This window comes from Colletotrichum jinshuiense, chromosome 10, assembly GCF_051148585.1.
Source record: "Colletotrichum jinshuiense chromosome 10, complete sequence".
NCBI classification, from domain to species: domain Eukaryota; kingdom Fungi; phylum Ascomycota; class Sordariomycetes; order Glomerellales; family Glomerellaceae; genus Colletotrichum; species Colletotrichum jinshuiense.
Window position 1 is genome coordinate 1,486,543 of NC_139303.1, and position 19,196 is coordinate 1,505,738.

General features: G+C 55.1%; 3 protein-coding genes across 3 annotated transcripts; 1 reads left to right on the forward strand and 2 right to left on the reverse strand.

Moving 5' to 3' along the window:
• Positions 1-9,064: 9,064 nt before the first annotated feature.
• EsH8_X_000353 (cytidine deaminase-like protein) lies at positions 9,065-9,742 on the reverse strand (the record flags this gene model as incomplete). Its single annotated transcript, XM_083274441.1, has 1 exon — positions 9,065-9,742. The coding sequence occupies one exon, from the start codon at positions 9,740-9,742 to the stop codon at positions 9,065-9,067; it is 678 nt and encodes a 225-aa protein (XP_083119833.1).
• Positions 9,743-10,388: 646 nt separating this feature from the next.
• Positions 10,389-11,627, forward strand: EsH8_X_000354 (putative methyltransferase-domain-containing protein; the record flags this gene model as incomplete). The annotated part of the gene is made up of 1 exon (XM_083274442.1): positions 10,389-11,627. The coding sequence occupies one exon, from the start codon at positions 10,389-10,391 to the stop codon at positions 11,625-11,627; it is 1,239 nt and encodes a 412-aa protein (XP_083119834.1).
• A 1,643-nt stretch (positions 11,628-13,270) lies between these two features.
• Positions 13,271-18,995, reverse strand: EsH8_X_000355 (uncharacterized protein; the record flags this gene model as incomplete). Its single annotated transcript, XM_083274443.1, has 8 exons — positions 13,271-15,431; positions 15,483-16,652; positions 16,718-16,858; positions 17,921-18,104; positions 18,165-18,481; positions 18,553-18,659; positions 18,728-18,886; positions 18,954-18,995. 8 exons carry the CDS (start codon positions 18,993-18,995, stop codon positions 13,271-13,273), a joined length of 4,281 nt encoding a protein of 1,426 aa, XP_083119835.1.
• Between the last annotated feature and the right edge of the window lie 201 nt (positions 18,996-19,196).

Here is a 19,196-nt window from a genome sequence, read left to right on the forward strand (position 1 = left end):
GTTTCCTTTCCCCCAACCATTCCCCTACCCTCGTCCGTGCGGTTCGCAAAGGTCCAAAAGTATGAGGTCATCTATCCCATATTTTCCAACAAACGAGCCCAGCCTTTTTTATTTATTTTTTATTCTTTTTTTGGGGCGATTCTCCCGGGGCCACCCCCACCCCCTTCGGTTGGAGGAGAGTGTTATATGAGCAGGGGGGGCCGGCGGCGCTGGCCGGTCTTGGTGCGCACGTCCAAGTGGGCAGAAAAAGATGCGGCGACGAACGGCGACGGGGTCGGTTTGGTTAGGACCGGACGACGACGTCAAGACGGCCGGCCGCGTTTGCGCCTCTTGCCATTTTTATTTTGCGTACTTTCATTCATTTACTTGTGTCTTTGGCAGATGGGCGCAGGCAGGGTAGCGACTAGCGGCTGTTTCTGGGGAGGGTTTCCTTTTTTTTCTTCCATGTTTCTTTTTCTTTTCTTTTTTCGCGTCCCTCACTCCCCCCTCCTTCCTATTGCGACTCCCGCGGCCTCGGAGCATCTTGGAGGCGTGTCTATTCGGGACTGGGGCGCAGACGAAAACGGGATGACGACGCGATGCGGCGAGATGAGATGAGATGAGATGGCATGGGGGAATGGGGGATTTCGGTCCATTGCCGCCGGGGTGGCCCTCTCTCACTGTCTCGGCCGAACAGGAGAGAGAGTCTGCGTACTGTGCGGGATTCCGAAATCATTTCTCCTACCTATATGGGGGGGAGGGGGGAGGGGATTCCTTGTTGTTATTTCATCAGGGATAAATTACTCATCATTTCTGACGGGGCGTCGTTGTCTTTGAAATTTTCTTTTCTTTCTTGTACTGCTCGGGATGTTCCCTGAGTGGGCGCTTAAAAGGGGGGGCGTGTCGTCTGTATGTGTGTGACGTGACCCGGGGCAACAACCTTGTCTCGTCTCTCTCCAAAAACCAAAAAGAAAAATACAACATATAGGTAGCCGCAGGCCAGTCATCCCTGGGGGCGTGTGAGGCTCCGGGGCATCCCCCCCCCATAATTTTTTTATACATTCCAGACGGGATAGATGGACGACAGAGGGCGGCGAGCCCACTCAGCTCATATCGGAGCTTCGAGACATGATTCACGCGAGAGGGATCGCGAAATGCCAAAAAAAAAAATACAAGACGTAAGAATAACAAATCGCCTCACATCTCCCTCCCTCCCTCTCCCCCGTCGTCGCCTCCTCTGATTCTGCTTACGACGGGGAGCCGAGGCATGGGTGTCTTATTCTGACTCGACGATGCCGCCCTCTCGCGCACCTCGGCCGCAGTGCCGGCCGGACGTTGCCTTCCGACGAGGTCGTGGGCGGGATGGAGTGTGTGTGGGCATGTCTGCGTGCGTGGCGTAGGAGCTGGGCGCACTCTATCTCGCGGCGGCAGGCATCCCTCCCGTGCACGGGTCGCGTTTGGGCGACGCGTCGGATAAGAGATTCCACGGCCGTGTGTGTCTTGGTCTGCTGTGGCTGGTTTCTCCCGGCTTGAAGGGTCCTGTCCTGTCTGTCTGAGAGAGGGACGGGAGGGCAGAAGGAAGCCCGCGCAGAGTGTCAGTTCATTCATTATTTTCTTCTCCCGTGCTCTTCTTTTTTTGGTTCTTCCCGCCGCACACACCCCCCTTTTCTCAAGAATCGTAAAAAAAAGGAAAGAGGGTGAGGGCGACGGCGGGAGAAGGACGTCCGTGTACCGCCCGTGCAGGACGGGACGTCTGGGCAGAAAATAAAAGCGATACCCTCGAATTTCAGAGACTCCAGGGTTTACCTGGGGCACGGCCGCGGTGTCTGAGCCCTCTGATGTAATTCCACGGCTAGTTCAGATGAAAATAAATAACAGCAATAATAATACTAATAAAAAAAAGGTACCTGTTTGATCCCGCAACCACCCCCGCCCCCTTCCCTCCCCTTCCCTTACACCCCCAACGGCGTGGGTGAGCGTGCGTTCTGCGCGTCTGCGTTGGACGGTAGAGAGGTCCGAGGGTCGGACACGTCAACGACGCCTGTCCTGCCAGGTCATCATGGTGTTCCAAGCGGGTAAACCGACGAGGTTGGGCTGGGCAAGGGAGTCTTTTTTCCAGAACAGCGTCACGCGGCATGGGATCAATGACAACGTGATCTTGGGTGATCAGATCTCATCTCAAAAAAAAACACTATCTGCTACATTCCCCAAACCAATGATGCGGCTCTATTCTTTCTGCCTTGTTCGGGTTCGCGTCTAGCATGCAAAGTGATTGGGCCCGGTGGGAGGGGGGCTTGCGGCACGAGTCAAGAGGCGGAACGGGGGGAGAGTCAAGTCAGGATGACGGGCAGAAGGCGAACGGCAGACGGCCTTCCGAGACGAAACAGCGGGCGTGGGTGGGGCGCGCGCCCCCCCCTCCGCCGTGTAACCCGCGCCGGCCGGCCGGTGTGGCACACCTCCTGATCCGGGCGGGGCCCTTTTCGGCGGTATTTTCGCAGCCATGGTTGCATTTTTTTCAGTTTGGGGGTCACAAAAAAACGAATTAAGAAATGTACTTTTTCGGGCACATTGAGGAATGCGTGGGGGGTGTTCGAACGCGCATGAGTGTGCGCCCTCCCTCCCCCCTTCATCTTCTAAATGTTGGTCATCATTGGGAATCGGGTGGTTGGTTTCTCGCGCTCGCGCGCGCGCACGCCGCGGTTTGACAAACGTCCCCCTCGAACAGGTCCTGCGATCTTCCGGTGAGTGTGACGAACTAGACATCCCTCCTGCATTAACTGGTAGGCGGGGGTGTGGGAGCGCCTTTTTCGTCCCTGTCCCCCTTCCCCCCCCTTCAGGTCCTGACCGGGACGGAGAGGAGGGTTGGTGGTGGGTGGTTCGGTGTGACGACGGGCGGGGGGCCGTGATAGAGGCGTCTTTTTTTGTTTCGCGGCGGGCGTCCTTTCTGCTTGGGCGGGCATGGGGCACATGGGGCGGGTGGCTGTTTGCTCGCCTCCCGGTCATTTTAGGTTGTTTGCCATGTCCTGCTACTGAGTGGCTGCATGGAAAGAAGGAAAAATACGGCAAGGCTGGGAAGGAAAAAAAAAAGGAGAGTGAGGGGAGGGGGTGGTGGTTCGGGTTGGGGGAGATGGGCAGAGGCAGGGAGCGGTGCGGGTGCGGATGCGGGTGCACGAGCGGAAGGGAAGGGTGATTTGGGTCAGCGCTAAGGCCGCCAATCAGCGGCGCGGGAGGTGTGCATGGCGTCGGCAGTCAGAGCGGCACCACGTTGTGTGCTTGCGATTGATTCTCTGGGCGGCCATTTCTTTCTAGGGGGAGGAGGAGGAGGAGGAGGATGGGGAGGAGGGGGCTGAGAATAGGCAGGTCTCAGTGCGGTTACATGGTACGGTGCGATAAGATGACCCGGGTATTACCAGGCGAAATGATGCCGGGTAAGCGTCGAATGTGCAAGGTACACCCGGGGGGGGGCATGCTCGCAGGCTCGGTGCTACGGTGGCTTGCGCGAGGGCTTTCGATGCGGATCGGCGAGGAGGCCAGAGGGGCCACATCTGACGGATCTGCGTTGGATCTTTGGCGGGCGGGATTGGGGGCCAGATGGGCCGCCGCGGGCGGTGGGCGGATGGAATGAGGGGGGGCATTGTGGTAGGCAGGCAGCCTTGCGAGGCGGGCTGTGGGATCGGCGGCGCGGCGAGAGACGAATGGAACGGGGTGCGTTTTTTTGTTGGTGAGATGGATTGGCCCAGAAGGCAGAGGCTTCCGTGTCTGAGTGAGGGCGAACGATGGGATTTGGAGGACGCCGCGCCTCCCGCTGTAGGCCCCGGGTGACACATGATTGAGAGAGAGAGATGGAGAGACAGAGACTCGCCCAGCCGTGGATCGGTCGCCCTTGCGTGTCTGGGCCGTGTCTCTGATGCTCCCTTGCAACGGTGTTGGTTGCGCCCACATGCATGAGGCTGGAGAGACACGGAGAGACAAAGGTCAGCCGTCTCGCTTGGCTGGGGCGTTCGGTGTGCTGCTCCCTTTCGGAGACAAGTTCAGCCCAGGGAAAAAGGATTGCCATTCAGGAGATGCTAGGGGTTTGAACGTGGGCATCGAATGGGAGGCATTGATGGATTTGCCGGCTACAGGCTGATGACTAAGGGTGGAATGAGCTGGGAACCGGCTCTCCAGTTGGGTTGAAATTGCAGTGAAGTTAACTTGTTCATTCATGAATCACCTTGGCCGGAGCAGTAAACATCCATTGGCTGAAAAGGATGGATAAGTTGGGCGGGCACAGGGCCTCCGGTTGAGTTAGCATTGCAGTGAAGCGACTTTCTTCTTTTAACTTCTTTTTCGGTCTGAGAGAAACAACTATTGGTCGAAACTAGATAAACGGCCCAGTGTCAGCCTCTCGGGTTGAGTTAACATTGCAGTGAAAAAACTAAATTCAGCCCTATTCCAGTACACGGCCAATCAGCTTACGAAATCACCGATATGACTGATGGTGGGCTGAGTTAATATTGCAGTGTAGCTCAATGAGTACATCATGGTCATGGTCAGAAGGAGCAGGCTGCTCGACATTCTGCCCACAGTGATGCCCTACAAGTTCCAGAAGGCAACGCACTAACTAGCGCAAAAGCCTATCATTTTCTTTTCACGAATTTTACATAAGAAATTCAAGAAAAAAATTGAACAGATTCTTTTATTTATTTAAAAAAAAATAGACAAATAGGATTAGGTGTTAGGTAACATAGATACGGTCTGCATTTGGTTTGGTGTCAGAGTTAGTTTATGGAATATGGAATCAGGGTCAGAATTGGTATGGTAAGGTATGAGTTACGGTTGGGTGGCAGAATAGTTGACAAGCTGTCCCAGCCCGTGTCGAATCCTATCTCGATTGGCACAAGAACACCCATTGGTCGAAGAGGATGGACTGAGTTGGGCACAGGGCCTCCGGTTGAGTTAACATTGCAGTGAAATCGATTCAGCCCTATTCCCTATTCCGGTAGCTAAGACCGTCCCGTAATCGCCTTGGTTGGCGCAGAGGACACTCATTGGTCGAAAAGGATGGGCACAGGGTCTTGGAGTGCGTTGAAATGCAGCGAGTTCGAAACATGACAGTGCTGTGTCCAGGCTCTCTCTCTGGCTGAGTTAACATTGCACAGTGCAGTGGGCGGCCACGACTCAATTCTGCCCGCCTGTGGACCTACAAGTAGCACCCGGCAATCCAACAAGTTCGCCAAAGGCGCAACAAAAATGCGGCCGGTCTTCTCAGAGGTGAGTCGCAGTCTAGGCCATGTACCAGTACTAATAAAAGTACAATTAAAACGAAAAGATCTTTACAAATCCTTGAAAGATTTTCAAGTAATTTACGATGATTATTCTCGCACTGATTTTGAACAAATCGTGGAGTTCTTGCTGGCAGAAAGTTGACTTGGTTTGACAACCGGCCAACCTTTTTTGTCCCCCGAGTGACTGTGACATGGATTAGCCGAAACATGATAAGCTGAGCTGGGCTGAGGTCAAACTCTCAGGTTGAGCTAACATTGCAGTGAACAGTCCGGTAGGCAAACATGATGATGAACTGGCCGGGGACAGACTCTCGCTGGTTGAGTTAACATTGCAGTGAAAGTCTTGCGAACTACTAAATGCTCTCTCTGATTGGGACAGGCCGTGCCGCTAGGCCAAAACAGGCCAAAACAGGACCGAGAGCATATCTACTCATTGAGTTACACTGCAATATTAACTCACCCAGAGGGCGTATCCTCAGCCCACCATTAATCGTATCGGTGATTTCGTAAGCCGATTGGCCGTGTAAGCACGGCGTAATGTGCACATGGCGATTACACACAGCGGGCAAGGCGGGGCTGGAGCCGATGGCCCATCGCGAGACCCGTTCGGACCCATCGAAAACAAGCATGGGATTGAAACGAAGAGGAGCCAGGCCTTGAGTGAGGGGGAGGAGGGGTCGTCATGATGGGAGGGGGAGGATGAGGATGCCCTGGACAGGAAACCCCGCGCTGTTCCTTGACGGGTTGGGTTCTGACCTGGACCCTGGCGCCGCGAACCTGTTCTCGCCGGCCAAACATGACTGACATCATCGTCGCTCCCGTTGCATTCCCATTCCATCCTCAGCCCGCCATGTCAGCCCAGCAGAGGTGACTCTTTTCTCCTCCCAAAGCGGATAATATACGACACCAAGACACCAGGCCTCTCGCTCCGCCTCTCTCTGTCAAGTCAGGTCAGACAGAAAGAGGCAGAGGGGTTCCGCATGAATAGCAATAAGCTGACGACTTTCGTGCACAGCAACACCGTAGCAAACAACCCCCCCGTCCAATCAGTCAGTTAGTCAGTCAGTCATGGCCGGACAATGCCACTCTTACTCGCCGGCTAGCGACCCCCAGCTGCCAACATAAGATCAGCTTGCAATGACTGGCTTCCAGAAGGACAAAAACAGACTCCAACAGTCGCATTGCATGAGGTTGCAGGCGCAGACAGGTAGGCAGGCAGACAGACAGACGCAGATGCACGCGTCTGCAAGACGTAGACGCAGACGCAGACACAGACGCAACCACATCACTAATTACAGCGGCCCCGGCAAAGTCCAACTCTGGGTTTCTATTACTGTTGGGTATTTTTGGGAAGATGCGTTGCGTTTGCTTGCTCACCACGCCGCGACTTGCGTCATTTCTCACAGCGGTCGCTGCGTCGCTGCAACCCTCACTGCCCTGCCACCACACACCACAACCCCTCCCCCCATGTAAATGTAGTTGTGGTGGTTGTATCCGTAGTTGTAGTGTAGACAGAGACCCAAGACCCAGAACCAGACCCAGAACCAGGCCAGGGCAGCCCGGAACGGCCAGGACAGGCCGCTGCCAGTGCTGTCCCGGCCCGTTCCAAGCGTTCGTCGCTCGCGATGCAAATCGTCACTTGCTCATGGCTCAATCCGTCAATCAGTCATTTACAAACCACCAACAGAGTCCACCTTTTTCGACAGGCCACCTTGTCTGGTCCTGCACACTCCCCCCCCTCTCCCCCTCCCTCTCTCTACTCTTCCCCCTCCTCAGCCAACGCTTTTCCCTTCTTGCGAATTTCCCTTTTGAGCGCCGCCGTTCGCCGGGAGCGCGCGTTATCTTCGCAAACAGATCCCATGTCAAGACCTGTTTGCCCTCCCCCCCCTCCCTCTCCTCAAGCCGAAAAGCGTTATTTTATGTAGTGCAGTTTGTCATGCGAAACATGGCGGCAGGCAGGCGGGCAGCACGTCTCTCTCTGTATATCCTATTCCTATTCCTCTTCCTCATCCCCGAATGCACTTGGCCCCGATTTCGGGAATTGGCGGGGCCTCCTTCTCCCCGCTCCCCCCTAAGGTGCGCGTGATGAGGTTTCCTTCTCGGCGACTACTGCGCTCTACTATGTGCGCGGCGGCTGCTGCGGCGCGGTTGGTATGCTGCAGACGGCGGATGGGATGCTGACGATGCATGCGGCCAAGGGGGGAGGGGGTCTGTCGAGGCGACGACTTGACGATGACGGGACGGGTGGAACAAGAGGAGCGAGCAAGCAAGCAGGCGATGGAATTGGGGGGGAGGGGGTGCCGTTGCGAACACAGTGTCGCAATTCCCAGTCGTTTCATTCAACGTTCATTCATCGTTCATTTATGATGAGGGGAGAGGGGGGGAGGGTTTGGCTGTGCATATCGGCTCCGTCTTCAACAGATGTGGTGCAACGAGCCGTTCTCTAGCCTGAAAACTGCACATCTTCCGAACCGTCTGATGAGTGGCTTTCGTCGCCCGCCAGTCCAGTCGTAAAGTGTCCGCGATGCGCCACAGGTTCCAAAGAGAAAGCTCGTAAGCCTACGAAAATTGCCCATCGTCGCACCGCCGCAATTCGTCTCCGCCTAGAGAGAATCCCATCAGCTCGCTCTATCACGCCCAGCGGGAGCGCTTCAGCAGCATCAGCGGCAGCATCAGCAGCAGCAACAGGGCACCCCTCCCTTCCATCGCTTGTGTTCTCTGCCCGGGAACGATGCGCCATTCCCGACAGATCCGACCAGGCGCAGGCTTTTCGTATACCACCTGTCCCCGGCCGGCCATGCTCCGCAACGTGGCCCTTCGCGCCGCTGAAGACCACTCGCGCTGCGGGATACCTCGCATATGCGTCGACGACGCGGGCCACATGGAAAAGGCACAGTCCTCGACCAATGACGAGCCTCCTGTACCCGTCTACAGGGGACCAGGGGGGGCGTGGGGGATCAAAGTACCTCAAGTAGTACATGGTGGCCGTGCCCGCCCACACCCCCCCTCACCCTCCCCCTGCCCTGGCGTTGCTTACCCCGCGCCGCTCTCACGACGCCGGATCGCCAGCACACTGTGCTCCGTCCTGCGCCGGCAGGAAGTTCAGCTCTCGGGGGCCGAAGACTGCTGACTGGCCGGCAAGGCGCGCCTTATCGCTGCCTCGACGGCCGGGAAACAGGTCCCCATCCCTTTCCTCTCTCCCCCGGCCGCGGGATGCCGCATGCGCCGTTGGTCGTTGCAGCCATCCTTTCCTTGCCGTGACGGAGGTCGCTCGCCCGGCTGGAAGGGATTTGGGGGGGCCCACGGCCGGGGCCTTGGAGGGCAGAAGGATTCCCCGGGCGAAGATTTGATCCATCTTACATTGACAAACAACTGATATGCAAAAAAGACGAGAGCGGTGTGGGTTTAGACGGTAATTGAATGTGGCTGACTACGGAACGCCCCCAGGAGAGCTTTAAGAAAGAGACTAAAATAACAAAAATAACAAAAATATTGCAAACGAGTCGTGCACAAGTCATCATCTTTGGAAAAGCCCACGCCCGCAAGCACCACCACCGCCTAGTCTTCCCGCTAGCGGGAAGACAACGTCGCGGCCAAGGCCAGGCTAGAAGCCAGCTCGACCCTTGATTTCTGGGGGAGAGAGGGGGGATTGGAAAACTTCGCGCCAGGTTCCCGCTAACTCTTCCTCCTCCCACTCCCTCTCTAGCCCACCGCGCCGGCGTCGCCAACGCGAGGCGGATGGGGGGACTCAAAACACAGCCAACATGGCCAACGCCCATTGGTGAGCGACAAAGAGGGAAAAGGCCGCGAGCTACTACTTACTTCCAGACGCTCGAGCTCTCCGCGCCGGCCTTCTTGCCCTCCTGGTACGTGTCGCTCAGCGCATTGTACAGCCCCTTGACGCGCGCGACCTCGGCGGCCCAGCGCGCCCTCTCCTCGCCCTCGGGCAGCTCCGCGACGAGGTCGGCGACGCTGCGGGCCGTGAAGAAGCGGTTGGCGCGGTTGTACAGCGGGCGGCGGGCCAGGGCGTCGTCGGGCTCGCCCTCGGCGCGCACGCGGAAGACCTCCTCGAGGATGTCGATGTCGTGCGGGATCGCGAACAGGTCGCGGCTGTCCTCGTAGGTGAAGAGGTAGTAGACCTCGCGGAAGCCGGACCAGGCGATGCCGCTGAGGCAGAGCGAGCACGGCTCGTGCGTCGCGAAGAAGACGCAGCCGGTGCGCGGCGAGGGGCGCGTCGCCGGGTCCGGGTGGGTCTCGGTGAAGAAGCGCTGGATGCAGTTGATCTCGCCGTGCAGCAGCGGCGAGGCGCGCTCGTCGTTGGTCGCGAGCGTGAGGGGCTCGAGCGTCGCCGCCGAGAGGATCGCCGCGCCGAAGAGCTTGCTGCCCGAGGCCACGCCGCGCCGCGTCAGGGGCACGATGCGCGACTCGGTCAGGTCGAGGAGGGACGAGACGAGGGTTTTGGCGTCGCGGGCCGGGAGGGGGGCTTCGTCGGCCATGGTGTGGTTGTGTGAGGTGGTGGTGTGTTCTGGAACCCTTTGATCGCGAAGCTAGCTGGCTTGGGATATATAGATTGGTGTTGTAGAGCGGGAATTCTGGGAGAGCTTGTGACAAGTCAGTTGAGACGGGGCTTTTGCACCGAAAGGCCGTCTGCGTCAGGGTTGGACGAGGCGGTGGTTTTTAATCGCACCGTGATGCTTATCACGGTGCAGATGTGGCGCCGACCTCCTCCATCGGAGGCGTCCGTAGCGTGGGGTCAAGGGAGAGCCCTGTGGCCGGTCGCGGCGACCTCCGCCCTTGTGCGTCGCCGGACCGGAGGTGCGAGATTTTGGACGAACGCTTGATCGTCGCGGCGTTCGTCGTCTGCCGCTGGAGCGTCGCGGTTGAAGGATGCGCAAGTGACATCGTACGCGAGACGGGAGACATGTCAGTAATAAAGAGGAATACTATTGAACTGCAAGCACAGGGGCACCCTTGCGCCCAGATCGATTTTCGGAACTTTTTTTTATTTTTTTTGGCCTCTCGGCGCAGAAAGGATGACTAAGCGAGACCCGACTTTTCGCTGTGCTCTCTCACTGTCCCTGCATCGACACCGACATCGTGAGCGTCGAGTGACGGCCCCGAAAACCGGCCCCAAACAACCCAATGCATTACATACGGCTCCTCCGGGCCCCGAAGCTCACCGTCCAGGAGGGCAAGAAGCCCTCATATAGCGTGAACGTCATCTTGACCATCACCACGGACCTGGGCGACTCCTTCCTCGCCGACGATGAGACGGTCTCGCTCAAGGTCAGCATTGGGTGGGAGAAGCCCCACGCGGATGGGACCCGGACCGAGCTGAAGACCCTGGCGGCCTCCAAGGTCCTGCGGTGGACCTCGAGCATGCGCGTCCTCAAGGCCGACATCCCCGTCCCGCGCCTCGCCGACCTGCACCCGCCCGGCCACGACGCCGGCCCCCTGCGCGTCCTGTTCCAGCCCCCGGCCAAGAAGGCGGCCAACCACGCCGCCGACGTCGCGCTGGCGGGGTTCGCGGGCGAGTGCGGCAGGATCATGCCCGTGTGCGTCGACGTCCACATGCCGGCCTCCGAGGCGCCGACGACGTGTCTGCGCAGGCTCGGCCACGCCGCCGGGTCGGCGGAGCCCGGCCTCGAAATCGAGGAGGACATCGGGGAGAGCATAGCGCGCCACCTCTGGGACGCCGGCGTGGCGGCCGTCTCCCGCCTTTGGCTCCTCAACGGGGGCGGCCCCAGCCTCGAGGCCGCCGAGCACCCGACGCCCATGACCACGCTCCACTCACTGCTCTTCGGCGGGGCCCCCGTCAACATCCTCGAGCTCGGGTGCGGCGTCGGCATCCTCGGCGTCGGCCTGGCGCGCATGATGGCGACGTCGTGCGACCCCGACCGGCCCGGCACCATCCTCATGACGGACCTCCCCGAGGCCGAGGAGCGCACCCGCGCCAACATCGCCCGGCTGGCGGCCCCGGCGCCCGTCCGCCCCGAGTACGAGAACCTCGACTGGGACGACGGCCGCGACGGCGCCTTCGGCCCGCTGGCCCGCTCGCGCGCCTGGGACCTCGTCGTCCTCAGCGACTGCACCTACAACGTCGACGCGCTGCCCGCCCTCGTCGACACCTGGACCGCCGTGCACCGCCAGAACCTCGCCCGGGGCCCCGGCGGCCGCGCCAGGACCCGCGTCGCCGTCGCCATGAAGAAGCGCCACTCGGACGAGGAGCGGCTCTGGCGCCTCATCGACGAGGACGGATGGTCGCTGGTCGAGGAGGACGCCATCGCCCTGCCCGTGCTCGGCGGCGAGGACCAGCGCATCTTCCTCTACCTTTTCGAGACGGAGCGGACCGACTTCCCGGCGGACTCGAAGAAGGCTTAACTTCACCTGGGGCCACGTCGGTCCGGGATTTGTCGGCCAGGCTGGTGACCCTACACAAGTCGAGCCCGGCTGCTTGGGTGGCGCGGCAGTCGCCAACATGGGCTGGTGATACCTTGGAGTTCGGAGTGTGGGTTTACAACATCGATTACGTGACGGGGTCAACGGGGTACCCTCTCGATCTGAGTTCAGCTGTCCAAGAGAGTCCTGAATGACTCGGCGGCGATGTCCAGCACATCTCCGTCTTCCGCTACAAGATACCCGGTCCGGCTGAGTGGGAAAAAAGAATAGTGCGAACAAAAAGGCCGCAAATGAGGCTGTTAAAAAGGGTCTGCAAATGCCGAGCGTCTCCTTCTGGCGGAGGGCAGGCAATTCATACTTCAGGGGCTGCTTGCAGAGCCGTTCTCCGGCTGTCTTGGCATATTTAGGCGTATCTGATGACGGGGGCGCCAGGGTGTTCTCAGCAAATCCTCGAAGAATGACGATATCGGCCGTGTTACCAGGAACAGAGTCCACCGTTGCGATGAGCAAAAAAGAACAGGCGGTTGCGGAGGCTGAGTGGGAAGAGGGACGACGGCGAGGGGACTAGTGCTCAAGCTTTTAGCCGAGTCCACCTCTGGTATGCCGCTGCGGTACGGCAGACAGTATCATCTTTCTATCATCGAGATAGCAGGCCACAGCCCCTGGCTCTGCAGAAAAAGCCAGATTACTCCGACGTCAGAAATCGGTCGGGTTGTGCAACGCCGTCTCAGAAGCTTCGCAATGCCCCTCCGTGTTCTGGAATTCCGCAGGTGTCAGACGGCAGCGTCTTCCCCTTCGCGCGGCGGACTCAAACCCGATGCAAGCGACAGTGATGACTTGCCGTGGGTTGTAATAACTGAGAGTGACTCGCACTATGGAGAATCCGTTGGCGTTCCAGCTAGTCCACGTATAGTCCTTGTCTGTCGTCGCGCCGCGCATGCAGTGTGATGTTGGCGGGGAAGTGTTTCCTGGTGCCCCAAGCATGCAGAGAGCAAAAGAAACATGTCAATTCTCTACAAATGCCGCAGAAGCAAAAGAAATGCGCCGAGGGGGAATCGAACCCCCGGCTCCCCGACGCTGCTTGATGGCAACGGAGAATTTTACCACTAAACCATCGGCGCTGTTCAGTTTTGTGAACTGAGATGCTGGTGTCAGAGCAAGTGCAAACTCATCTCGGCACGGCATGGGGCGAGTGGGCCGCGGGAGGGTGCAGGAGGGCTAACGACCCTGACTGGTGCGGCATAGCCCATAGTAATTATAGTCATTTGTCTTAACAGTCCCGACAGACCCGATTAGAACGCGGGTTTATTCCACTAGTTGTTTATAGTAGCTGATCTTTACGTTTGTCATATTCACCCGTCGCCAAACTCCGTCCGTGGAACTTGAATTACCTCTCATGATAAAGTGTCTGGAGCACATGGCTCCAGATGGCGACCACCGCCCTCAATATTTCCATCGTGTTTTCAAATAGGGTTTCCACCGTCCTCTCAATAGAGTCCTTCTTGACCATTTCTATCGCTGTCTTCATAACTGACTTTCCTGCCGTCTTTCAAAATTCCACCCCCTTCGCGGTCGAGTCTCCGCCATCTTCGGGGTCATATTTTCCACGCTCTTTATGTTGGTTCTTACTCCATGTTTTCAGCTGAGGCTTCCTCTGTTTTTTCCAGCAAGTCAATCCCTGTCTTCTGGGTTGAGTCGCCATTCCTCTTCTCGGCTGAATCTTCCACATTCGTGAGCGACTCTTCCGCCTTTTCAACGGGGCCGTCCACTTGTGTGTGGGTCAATGGTTCTATCGTCTGCCCCATTGAGTCTTCCGTAGTCATTTGACCCGTGGTTGTTCCATTCACCGAATCCTTTTCAGTGAGACAACTGACGACTTTCTCCTGTCCTTCGTTTGTATCAGCAAAGTCCGGCGGCAGTCCCGCACCTGCAACAAGATTGTTTACATCCGCCCCCTTGGCTGACAAGAGCTTGACAACCTCTTCATTCTGAGACCTGATTGCTTTTGAAAGCAGATTTCCCTTGACATCTGAACTCAAATCTCCCGCGCTTTCAACAATGCAAAGGAAGATACTTCTTTTCGAGATACCAGCTGCTTGAAGTAGAGGCGTTTCGTGTGTGGCGCTGGACTTTTTGTGGACATCGGCACCCCTCGCAAGTAGGAGCTTGACCATGCTTTCATTTTGAGAATGTATCGCCCGTGATAGAGGCGTCTGCTGCGTGAAGGTACTTTCTGCATTGATGTCTGCACCGTGATCTAGCAGGAGCTCGGCCGTGGTTTTGTCCCAAGCAGCAACGGCTCGTAGTAGCAAGGTCTCGTTGAAAGGGCCGCCTTCTGCGTCAATGTTTACTCCAATATCTGTACCGATTTCCAGAAGAAGTTTTGTAGCGAGAGTGTACCTTAAACTGGTGGTTTCAAATAGACAGGATAGTACCGCGTCTCTACATGTCCGATCGATATCCGGGCTGCTGTTCTTGTGTAATCTCTCAAACATGTGACTCTGGTTAAATCGTAAAGCCTCGAGCAGCGATGGGTTCAAGAGACGATAGACGACATCGGGGATGTTGTGAATATCATGCTCTGTTATAAGTTTCATGATCGAAGAGTCCCCCTTTTTGATGGCTCGGGTTAGAATTGTTTCCCCGTTTTCGAATGGAATGCCGATATCCACTTTGCCCGATTCGAGAAGTGCCTTGAAGGATGGCTCGTGTTTCCTCTCAACGGCAAGCTGTGATGGTGTGAAGCTGCCCTTGCCGCCACGAGCATTCGCATTTATGTTCTCGGACCGGAGGAGTAGTTCGACGACCGTTGCTTTGCACCCCGAAACAGCCCACCATAGAGCCGATCTTCCGAGATGATCTCTCACGTTGATGTCGACATCTGGCATGTTGAGAAGGATAAGGATGATGTCGGTATGACCCATAACAGCGGCGCAATGCAATGGTGTTCGGCCGAGACAGTCCTTTGCATTTATATCACAACCACCTTTGAACTCTATAAGTTCGCCCAAGTCGTAAATGGCTGCAAGGTGGAGCCAAGAGGGTGACGGAATCCCAAAGGAGTCCTCAACGTCTGTTTCGCCATCATCGTAGAAAACAACATATGACAAGAAGCGAGCTAACGCCACGGCCGTTGTCGTATCGAGGAAACTGGACATGACTCTCATGAGAAAGTTGGTCTCTTTCGGGGGGTCGGCGAGTTTGCCGGATCGCATTACACGATTCCCATGTATCGCCCAGCCGACCAAAGCATATTCCCCCAGGGGCCCAAGGCTTGAGAACTGGCCTTTCTCGTTGGTAAGAACTCGAGGATCAAGATGTGTGATTGAGAGATATGTCAAGCAAGTTCTTGTAATATTGGAATCGGCGTTTGGAAACCATTTGTTCCTCGTCCTATCGAAATATTCTTGTGTCGTATAATGCACGAGGCGAACGGTGTCGTTTTCGTAGTCGACGATCACCAGACCAGCACAAACTGAGATGAGGTCAACGATTCGAGATCGGCGTTCTTCGTCAAACCATTCATCGTCAGGCTCCACGGCTAAAGCGTCAATTAGCTGGGCTGTCTTCAGTGGCCTTTCCACTGAAGTAATCCATGCCAGAAGCTGCATGGCGAGATCGATATGGCCTTTTGGTTGCCCCTGAATGCGGCTCATTGCGTCTTCGTAGGCGAAATCATACATGAGCGTCTCAGATCCGACTGGAAGTCTATTTAGAGCGTCGCGGATACCTCGGGGTGTTGTCTGTCCTTGTAAGGAGCCAAGATAAAGATTTGCAAGCAGGAACCTACCAAAATGTCAATGCAAAACACCCAGCAAACCGACGAGAAATACTCACATTCCAGCGACAGTTTCCAATATGACGGTTTTTATATCACGAAGCAGCTTCGGGTTTTCCGTTGCAAAATCCGGGAGCTCAACCATTTGGGCATCAAGGTAAGCGCCAACATCCTCCGAATTCGCTTTGATCTCGATCTGTGTAGAGTCATGGCCTCCAAACATATTCTTGACGGACGGAAGATGTCTGGATGTCACCATGATATTCACAGTAACGTCAGGCGCATCTTGAAGGTTTGTCATTGCCTTGGAAAACTTCGTCCGTGTGTTGTCTTTGGTTGAGCATTCGTCAATTGCATCGATGACAATGAAAACTTTTGAGTAGTATGATTTAGCAACAATTTTCAACGTCTCCGATAGTTCAGCAACGGAAGGGCGTGTATTCATGTGCTTGTGGCAGCCGTAAAGGCGAACAACGCATTCAGGAAACTCTTCGGACTGTTGACTAAGCTGTTTCACCAAGCTGGCCAATAGGTCTTCCAACTTGTGCCTTGTCTTGAAGTCGCAGTATACAAAGGCTAGGCCTACTTCTGGTTTCGTGTCGACTTGCTCCTCAATGTCCTCTGCGGTCAAGCAGAAGCTGGTGTCGGAATCGATTCGTCTGTGGAGATCTTCGATCACAATTGCAGTCATTATCGTCTTCCCAGCCCCTGGAATGCCGGGACAGAACAACGTTTTCTTCTTATCCTGGAGCCAGGTTTGGTACTGCTGGGAGTCAATAAACCATTTCCCCGTGCCAGACTGCCGACGACTCAGATTATGGCTATGCTGAGACCCAAAGTCGACTTCCGTTAGCCAGTTCAATATGGACTCATGCTCTTGGTTTTCTTGATTCCGAAGTAGCGTGTTTGTGTTATCTCTTGTGATTCGTGTATTGTAGGCATCGAGTGCGGCAATATTTGAACAGATACGACTGCGCAGGTCTCTAATATCTTCAGGCTCGAAGGTCAACCGCTTCCATGCCCGTTTCACCTTCTCCTTGGCACCCCGCTGAGCGCCTCCATCTTTTAAATCGCGGTATTTTTCCAAGGTTTTCGTGAGTTCATCGAGAACACTCTGACAATTGAAAGTTATTTCCTTCAATTGTTCATTATCGTGGATTGTATGGTGGGATTCGTTGGCTTCAAAGGTGCACTCGGAGTCTTGGAGGATAATAGAAAGATTGCGAACTCTGGCGGTTGGAGCAGGTTAGCGATTGCTGGAAGGTTTCGGGCATAGCAGCCAGAGGTTACTTACTCGTCGGAGATGTGTTTGAACTGACCAGGAGCTCCGATAAACTCCTTCCGCACCTTATTCGCTATCTGGTATACGGCAAGAAAGTCGCCAGCGCTGAAGCCAAAGCTCATGATGACGCGCTCAAACCCATAAACCGAATGACTGTGGAAGAAGGGAAGAAATTTTGCCATCCAAAGTCGCCGACCGACGCAGCCTGATCGGCCCCCGCTCTCGGCACATGGCCTTTCCAGACTGCGTTACCCGCAGCCATGCACAGCGATGCAGGATGACTGCTGCGCCACTCCATCCACGCTACCTTGCATGCGATATTCAGCATTTGGCCGAGTACTACCATACGAATCTGCCATCGACTTTGGCCATTTCATTACAGATTGAAGCATTGAATAATAACGGTTTATCGCAAAGGTCGCAAAGAAGACATCGCTTTTAGTAGTCGCAAATCAGCCACCGGATGTACATTCAAGGCTCCATTGTTGAATGACGGCAGCGGATTTTCAATAGGGCCACCCGAAAAGTTAGACAGCGGCAGTTCAGCTAGCAAGACATTAATTTGACTCATTGAGAAGTTAAAGACCAACCTCAAAGACGAGCTTAGAGCCCGAATGGCCACACTGGTAGGAACATAAACATACTAAAATACGCTCTACTGATCGTCGAGGCAAAAAACTAACTATATCCCACTCTACAGGTTTGCCCAAAAGTTTCAGCAGTGGCGTTTTTTACCCAAAGACAAGCAAAAGGCATGGTCACATGGACGCAGTGTTCGTTATCAAGAGTCGGAGTTCTCAGCAGCTATTAGTCACAGAGTGGCTTAATATCGAGACGTATCAACTAATCTAAGAACAGTACCGAAAAAGACATCCAAACATCATATTTTCACTTGCAACAAGTGAATAAACCCCCTTCCCAGTCACCCGAAGAACCAAACGAAGGAAGAAATCATTGTATGGAGAACGTTACGTTGGGCTATTTTGCATCGTTGCAATGTTTTCAATCTTGGTTTACTAATGTATATTCTATATATGTGCCAATATTACCCTATTCACCCCACTCGCCTGGTTCGTGCAACCCGAGAGCGACATGTGGTCCGGTAGCAATTGAGCGACATGGAGGTATGCACTAGCCGCTGTGTATGCAGAGCGTTTTACCCACCCTGTTTCGATAGGGCTACGGAGATATCTTGCTACTCCTTACAGAGCTTACAACCATCTTTTTGTGCCCAAGTGAGAGATGAAGGCGCCCCCATGCCCATTTTCAAGGCTGGAGTTGTAGATGACTTTCAGGACATCCGTAACAGATTCCTCCGGAGTTACCGGCTTGGCACCAGGAGCATACGCGTTGAATTGGGCGCTGGTCCTCTGGAGACTCCTGACCTGATCCTCGGTCACTTTATGACTGTCAGTTGAAATTTACGCCATGGAATCTTGATAAACATCCGCAAACTTACAGTTATCGTTATGGCCCGTATCGACCAACCCGGGACTGACTCCCAAGAAGAGAATCCCGTCCTCGGCGTACCGGGCGTGGAACTTGCTAACCGCGACGTTTACAGCACCCTTGCTGATAGAGTAAGGCGCGCTCACGTCAATACGGTACTGGTTGATGAGGTCGATGTCGGCCATTCCCGAGGAGATAGTGATGACTTTCTTGACATCCCCCTTAAGGATTAGGGGTAAATAGAGGTTGAACAGATGGACGTTGCCGACAACGTTAACCTTGAAGCATTCCAGAAGCTCCTCCTCGAGCTTTTGAGGGGTTTCCCCACTAGAGTGCGTTAGATAATGCTTTCAACTCAATGTGTATAAAACATCAAGCATAATCCGATGCAGACTTACAGCTTGCCAATATCGTCATAGGCAGACCAATCCGAGACCGTTGCGGCGTTGGCGATGATACAGTCAAGTTTACCACCGGTTATCTTGGAGACTATATCGACAGAGGCCTATGGAACTCTTGAGGTTAGCCTCTTACGCCGAAAGAGAACCCAGCACCCGTTTCAAAAGCCCTCACCTTAATGCTGTCGAAATTACTCATCTCAACTTCCACGATGTGAACATTGGGCCTGTCCCTTAGCTCACTGGCAACTTTCTTTTCGGCGGAGGACTTGTCGCGGGCGGTGCCAATGACAGTATTGTTGGCGTCATCGGAGAGCTTCCGGAGGAATGCCCACTACACAAAGTCATGTTAGATTTTCCAGTTTGTACTAATTTAGAACAAAACATTGATTTCCACATACACCAATACCGCGGTTTGCACCAGTCACAAGGTATGAAGGCATTTTGGAGTCGATGGTTGCTTCGATTAAGTGTTCTGATGAAGGGATTCTGCGTTGAGCTTGCAAAGAAAATGTTTGAAGGTTCTCGGTGTAGGTCTTGTGTTGAGTGACTCTTTTGAATCGTACCAATTCAAGCTTTATATACATATCTAGCCACTGTCTTTCCGCATGACCCCTTTTACTGTGGTCGGTCAAACGAGATTG